Raw genomic sequence first — 7,785 nt, forward strand, 5'->3', positions numbered from 1 at the left:
AGAATTACCGGTGAGTAAATTCTTATTTTTTCCTCTCTTCTGTGCCCTCTGGAATTCCAGAACTGTCTGCTGCAAATTGGTCCCTACCCATAACCTTTTCATCTCCCAACTCCCTGAATCTCCTAGCCCAGTGGTTCTCAAACTGTGTGCTGTGTCACCCTGGATGTGCCACGGCATTCTGAATATTGACATGTACCACACCCTGCTGACGCACAAACTTTCAAATGTACATCCTTGTGGATGGATGTGAGCCGCTTGACAATTTGCAGGTTGATGTATGACTACCAGTAAAATAAATATTAATCTCTGATAACAAATAAATACCCAAAAGGCTGGCATGAGAGGATTTTTACTATCTTCAATAGGCATTTTATAGGCACACTATCCACCTCCATCTGGAAACCGATCCTTCAGCTGCAAGAAACATAAGATTTCTAACAAAACTTGTTAGTCGGGGAAGTTGCAAATTCAACCCTTTTGACTATGAAGTTTAGGTTACAGAAATATATTCACCAAAGTGAAACACTCATTTTATTTGTTTTAATGCATACTTTGATGTATTTTTTTAGAAACTGCAAAATATATTAACTTTCTTTGTTGTAGTAACTGATGACCTGGCTGTAATAAATGTAGTAGTTCTTGTTTTCGACAATCAAATCTCTGTCCTTTTTTCTTTTGTAGTCTGGAGCTTCTGAAAACATTGTGTTTTTGTATGATGAAAAGAAGCAGCTGGTGCACCAGCCATTGATAGTCATGGGACTGGCAGAGGTAGATTAAAGTTGTAAGTATTTATTTTATGAACTTATTTCTTGTGTCTTGTATTTCTTGTATTTGTTGAAGAATTTAAAGCCTTTGTCAACATTTTGAAGGAAAATGATATGTTCCGGTTAACAAGCCACCAAATGATATCATTTTCTCATCTTCTTACAAACGCTCTGTCAGAAATAAAATTGCTGCAGATAAAAATAATTGCTGAATTTATTGCATCAGCCGAGCTCTGCTAAAATAGAGTATCAGTGCAGCCTAAATAAGTGTAGATTGGGAACTTAAAATATGGAAAATTATGAAGTGACTTCATGTAGGCAGGCCAAATCAAATGTAGGTGGGGTCAACACGAAAGTATGCTGGGCTGAAATACATTTTATCTTGCAATGTAAAATAAAGAAGGAAATCAAGTTGTCAAACTTTGGGGCATCCTAAAGGTCATCCTAGTAACTGCCATACAATACAGAGAGCATCATAATGACTAATATACAATAGAGAGCATTCTAGTGACTGCCATACAATACAGAAAGCATCATAATGACTAATATACAATAGAGTGAATTCTAGTGACTGCCATACAGTACAGAGAGCATCATAATGACTAATATACAATACAGAGAATTCTAGTGACTGCCATACAATACAGAGATCATCATAATGACTAATATACAATACAATGAGCATCCTATTGTTAGCCTTATAATACAGAAAGAAACCTATTGTCTGCCATATAATAGAGCGTTTTCTAGCAATTGCAATATAATACAGAGAATAAGAGCTCCACAGCTCACACTGTGTAATAAGAAGAAATGTGGCAGCAATCAGAATGCAGCTCTCATTCAGATTTGTTCAAACATGGCAACTACAGTATATGATGTCTTCTAGGTTGATTGACCTTGTAATTCCGCAACAGTTGCCCCGGCACTAGGTTTTCTGAGATTCCTTTAGATTTTGTCATCCTACCTGGATGTAAAGACTTCACTCTGTTGGGTTCGACTTGTCCTAACTACAGTGGTGTTTTAACAGCCTTTTTAATATTGGATTAATACACTTGTGAAATGCAAATAGACTGATGGTGTTAATCTTTGTTTCAGGTACCGGCTAACTGCGGTTTATACTCAGAAGAGCAGAGCTTTCATTATTTTTGTGTGAATGTTTTAGGTTCAGGTTTCGGCTAGCTGAAGTTTATACTCGCAAGAGAAGAGTTTCCATATTTGTTTTGTTTGTTTTTTCACATATCTGTGACCGGCCTGGAATAACATGGAACATGTTGACTAAAAGTTCGGGGGTTTTTTTATATATGCACATTTCAAAAATTTTTGAGGATATATGTTACTGTACAGTATGTAATGAATAAAATTACATATGTTTGCCAATTAAAGACAAAAAGTTCCATAAAAATTAAATGTGTGCTCGTGTTTCAGATTAATCACAATATGGCTTTTTTAATAGCCTGCAAGTTACAGGCACTTTTGGTTTGCCTTTAAAATTATTGCTGCTTTAAATCTATAGACAACCCTCTTATGTGCCTGATGAAATTCAACTTCCACAAGTGAGGACTTCATTTGCACAGTTAATGCGCTGTTGTGTAATATTTGACCTTGCCTTCCTCTGGTTACCATGTTCTATTCAGCCTTTACAACACGAATTGGTATTGCTCTGGTTTTCTAAATTCACTGATAGTGGTGTGTCATGTTTGCAGGCTAGATGCATGGACATACAGATGTGTCCACTTACAACTAGCCTCCCTGCACATTCAACAGCCCTTCTAGACATGACATGTAGTGGCGTGATTAGGTAGTGCCAAGCAACTTTCTCTTACGTCCTAGAGGATGCTGGGGTCCACATTAGTACCATGGGGTATAGACGGGTCCACCAGGAGCCATGGGCACTTTAAGAGTTTGATAGTGTGAGGTGGCTCCTCCCTCTATGCCCCTCCTACCAGACTCAGTTTAGAAAATGTGCCCGGTGGAGCCGGTCACAGCTAGGGGAGCTCCACTGGAGTTTTTCTAGTTTTATTATTTTTGTTAGATATAGGCATATGGAGGCTGCTGGCAACAGCCTCCCTGCTTCGTGGGACTTAGGGGGGAGTAGTGTCCAACCCTCTGAGGTTAATGGCCACTATCTCCGCTGAAGGACATTAAGCTCCTGAGGGTGATGATTTATAGCCCCCGAGGCGACCGCTCACTTCCGCAGCATGCCACCAACCCCCTAATAGAGCCAGAAGATCGTGGTGGTGAGTAGGACACCGGCGACCCGACAAGCGGGGAGCCGGTGTGAATGGCGGCAACAGGGTGGGAGCGCAGTACTGAAGCTGTGCTCCGGAGGCTCAGCGGTGCTGTGAGGGGCGCCCTGGGCCAGGGCAATACCCTTACACTGGTCACTGCATCTATCAGGGTCACTGCACTGCTGCTAGAAATAATAACGCAGGCCAGTATAAAGAATGTAAAGTGCGGGAAGATGCGCTATTTTGAGGGGGCGGATCTTCTCCTCAGAGCAGATGCAGCAGCTCTCCAGCGCCATTTTCTCCCTGCAGAACATCACACAGAGACGCTGACAGGGAGCTCTGACCCTCCACATAAGTCCAGTCAGCCTTTGCGGTACCAGGGGGTTATAGAAGTGGGGGGAGAGTGTATTTATAACTGTGTATTCTATTAAGGGTGCACAGTCAGCGCCAGACATTTATTCCATAACTGTCTACTGGGGCGCTATGTGTGATGGCTCCATTAACTCTGCGTCTCTCCGAAGGTACTTGGGGGAAACTGTGTCTGACATTTTCTTGTGCGTGTATGCAAATCTCGCATTACTATGTCCAGGGACTCTGTATCTTGTGCTGCAGAGTATGTATCTTCACCAGAGGAATCCATTCCATGTAATCAGGAATGTAATATTACGTCTCAGCCTTCCGAACCCCAGTGGGTGGCTTCTATTAAGGGCATGATATCACAGATTTCTACTAGGATAGCGTATAATGAGGCTGAAACACAGGTTTTAAAGAAATCTGTGGAGGTTTTGTCTGGTTCTGTCCCCACTACCTCAAAATCTCCTAGTATATACCCAAAGAAACGTGCGCTTGCCCAGATTATGCAGGTCGACAGGGATACCGACTCTGACACGGCAGACGTGATGTGGATATGTGGGGGGGTGAGGCTTCACTTGCAAAGGGGGTGCAGCTCATGATTGAGGACATTAGGGATGTGTTACACATTACTGACAAACCACCTGAGCAGGTTGAGGAGGCTTACTTAACAGACAATAAGAAAGCCTCCCTGACCTTCCCTGCATCTAAGGAATTAAACGCATTATTTGAGAAATCCTGGAAAAACCCAGAGAAAAAATTCCAGATCACGAAAAGGGTTGGTTCTCGTTGCCTTTCCTTCCCCTGAGAATGATAGGAAAATGTGGGAAAACCCACCTATAGTTGACGCTTCTGTATCTAGACTGTCTAAGAAGGTGGTGTTACCTGTCCCTGGGTCTACCGCTTTGAAAGAGCAGACAGACCGCAAGATTGAGACTACGCTCAAATCCATATACACTGCTTCTGGCGTGGCGTTAAAGGCCCACTATTGCCTGTGCATGGATTTCTAAAGCCATAGTAAAGTGGTCAGGCACATTACTAGAGGAATTAGATTCTATGGATAGAATTGACATTAAATTGTTTTTACGTAACATACAGGATTCTGCGGCTTTCATTGTGGAGGCCATTAATGACCTGGGTCATCTGAATGCAAGGACGTCTTCCATGGCTGTCTCAGCATGCAGGGGACTCGAGCTGTGCCAGTGGTAGGCAGACGCGGAATCCAGGAGAAGTGTGGAGAACCTACCCTTCACAGGTCAGGCTTTATTTGGGGAAGCATTGGATGCGTGGATCTCCACGGCAACCGCTGGTAAGTCAACCTTTCTTCCCTCAGCCACTCAGATAACGAAGAAACCTTTTTCTACGTCCACAATGCAGCCCTTTCGGACCGCAAAAGCTAAAAAGTCCAAGCCTCCTGCCACTTTCTTCAAAGGTGGTCGAGCAAAAGACCTGCACCCGCAGGTTCCCAGGAACAGAAGCCTGCCTCTGTTTCCTCAAAATCCTCAGCATGATGGTGGACCTCACAGCCTGGAGAACGAGCAGGTGGGAGAGAGACTCAGACGTTTCAGTCACGTCTGGGTGTCATCCGGCTTGAATCCCTGGGTACAGGATATTGTGTCCCAAGGGTACAGACTGGAGTTTCAAGAGCTCCCACCTCACAGATTCTTCAAATCAGGCTTACCAGCTTTGCTGACAGAAAGGGCTATCCTACTGGAAGCCATTCAAAAATTGGAAAGGACAAATGTCATTGTTCCAGTGCCACCTCATCTGGAAAACAAGGTTTACTATTCAAACCTATTTGTGGTACTGAAACCGGATGGTTCGGTCAGACCGATTTTAAACCTGAAGTCGTTAAACCCTTATCTAAGGGATTTCGAGTTCAAAATGGAATCTCTGAGAGTGGTGATCTCAGGTCTGGAGGAGGGAGAGTTTCTGGTATCCCTGGATATCAAGGATGCGTACCTCCACATTCCGATTTGGCCGCCACACCAGGCTTATCTCAGATTTGTGCTGTTGGACTGTCACTATCCGTTCCAGTCACTGCCATTCGGCGCCTCCACGGCACCAAGGGTGTTCACCAAGGTAATGGCAGAGATGATGATTCTCCTCTGCAGTCAAGGAGTGAATATAATTCCATACCTGGACGATCTTCTGATAAAAGCGTCCTCCAGGGAGAAGTTGTTGCAGAGCATTACTCTCACGACTCTACTGCTCAGGGATCATGGATGGATCCTGAATCTTCCAAAGTCACATTTGGAGCCGACAAGGCGATTGTCTTTCCTAGGGATGATCCTCGACACGCAAGTGCAGGGGGTGTTTCAACCAGTGGAGAAAGCATTGGTGATACAATCAATGGTCCGGGATGTCTTGAAGCTTGCCCGGGTATCGGTCCATCAGTGCATTCGCCTCCTGGGGAAGATGGTTGCCTCCTACGAGGCGCTACAGTACAGAAGATTTCATGCACGGTCCTTCCAATTGGATCTCCTAGATAAGTGGTCTAGATCACACCTACACATGCACCAGAGGATATGTCTGTCGCCAAAGACCAGGATCTCACTCCTATGGTGGCTACAACTGCCTCACCTTCTAGAGGGCCGTAGGTTCGGGGTTCAGAACTGAATCCTTTTAACCACGGATGTAAGTCTCAGAGGTTGGGGCGCAGTCACCCAAGGGGAAACCTTCCAAGGAAGGTGGTCAAGTCTGGAATCCGTTCTTCCAATAAACATCCTAGAACTAAGAGCCGTGTACAATGGTCTTCTACAAGCGGCACACCTTCTGCAAGTTCAGGCCATTCAAGTGCAGTCGGACAATGTAACGACTGTGGCCTACATAGACAGGACAGAACGAAGAGCAGAGCTGCAATGGTAGAGGTGACAAGAAGCCTCCTCTGGGCAGAAAAGCACGCGGTTGTGCTGTCAGCAATCTTCATTCCGGGAGTGGACAACCGGGAAGCGTACTTCCTCAGCAGGCACGATCTCCATCCAGGAGAGTGGGGCCTCCATCCGGAGGTGTTCACAGAGGTGACAAGTCTTTGGGGCGTACCTTTAATAGACATGATGGCCTCCCGTCTCAACAAGAAGCTTCGGCGGTACTGTTCCAGGTTGAGAGACCCACAAGCAGTGGCAGTGGACGCTCTGGTAACTCTGTGGGTGTTCAAGTCAGTGTACGTGTTCCCTCCACTTCCACTCATTCCAAGGATTCTAAAGCTCATAAAGAGAACAAGAGTTCAGGCTATCCTCATTGCTCCAGACTGGCCGAGAAGGGCTTGGTATGTGGATCTTCTGGAATTACTACTGGAAGATCCGAGGCCTCTTCCTCTTCGAGAGGACCTTCTGCAACAGGGGTCGTTCACTTATCAAGACTTACCATGGCTACGTTTGACGGCATGGAGGTTGAATGCCAGATCTTAGCTCGGAAAGGCTTTCGGAACAAGGTTATTCCTACCCTGATACAGGCTCAGAAAGGGGTAACGTCTAAACACTACCATCGCATTTGGAAAAAGTATGTGTCTTGGTGTGAATCCAAGAAGTTTCCTACGGTGGAGTTTCAACTTGGACGGTTTCTCCTCTTCTTGCAAGCAGGTGTGGATATGGGTCTGCGTTTGGAATCCATAAAGGTCCAAATTTCGGCTATATCCATTTTCTTCCAGAAACAACTGGCTTCCCTCCCTGAGGTTCTGACTTTCTTGAAGGGGGTTTTGCACATCCAGCCTCCCTTTGTGCCTCCTATGGCACCCTGGGATCTTAATGTGGTTGTGCAGTTCCTGCAATCGGATTGGTTCGAGGTTGAGGTCAAGTTTCTCACATGGAAGGCTGTCACATTGTTGGCCTTAGCTTCTGCTAGATGTGTGTCTTTATTTTGTAAAAGCCCCTACTTAATTTTCCATGAGGATAGAGTTGAGCTCAGGACGCGTCAGCAGTTCCTTCCAAAGGTTGTGTCAGGTTTTCATATCAACCAACCTATTGTGGTGCCAGTTGCTACTGACTCCTCAATTCCATTGAAGTCCTTGGATGTTGTAAGGGCTCTGAAGACCTATGTGACGAGGACTGCTCGTCACAGAAAGTCAGACTCTCTGTTTGTCCTGTATGATCCCAAGGAACTTGGGTGTTCAGCTTCTAAGCAGATGATTTCTCGCTGGATCAGGTTCACTATCCAGCATGCGTATTCTACGGCAGGATTGCCGTGTCCAAAATCAGTTAAGGCCTACTCTACTCGTAAGGTGGTTTCCTTTTGGGCAGATGCCTGGGGTGTCTCGGCTTTACAACTTTGCAGAGCGACTACTTGGTCGGGGTCGAACACGTTTGCTAAGTTCTACAAGTTCGATACTTTGGCCTCTGAGGACCTGAAGTTTGGTCAATGAGTTCTGCAGGAGCCTCCGCGCTCTCCCTCCCGTTCTGGGAGCTTTGGTACATCCCCATGGTACTAATGTGGACCCCAGCATC

The 7,785-nt window shown here is 45.3% G+C and overlaps 1 protein-coding gene across 4 annotated transcripts in view; it reads left to right on the top strand.

Annotated features, from left to right (window-relative positions):
* The window catches only part of RNF17 (ring finger protein 17), a 1,464,292-nt gene extending 1,462,121 nt beyond the window's left edge, over positions 1 to 2,171 (top strand). For all 4 annotated transcript variants that reach the window (XM_063951617.1, XM_063951615.1, XM_063951616.1 and 1 more), the window contains 2 exons: positions 682 to 781; positions 1,860 to 2,171. In XM_063951617.1, the coding sequence (XP_063807687.1) occupies positions 682 to 777 (96 nt within the window). In that variant the 3' untranslated portion in view covers positions 778 to 781; positions 1,860 to 2,171. The remainder of the gene's footprint in view (positions 1 to 681; positions 782 to 1,859) is intronic.
* The last annotated feature ends 5,614 nt before the right edge of the window (positions 2,172 to 7,785 follow it).

The sequence above is a fragment of the Pseudophryne corroboree genome, chromosome 2 (assembly GCF_028390025.1).
Source record: "Pseudophryne corroboree isolate aPseCor3 chromosome 2, aPseCor3.hap2, whole genome shotgun sequence".
Classification (NCBI taxonomy): Eukaryota; Metazoa; Chordata; class Amphibia; order Anura; family Myobatrachidae; genus Pseudophryne; species Pseudophryne corroboree.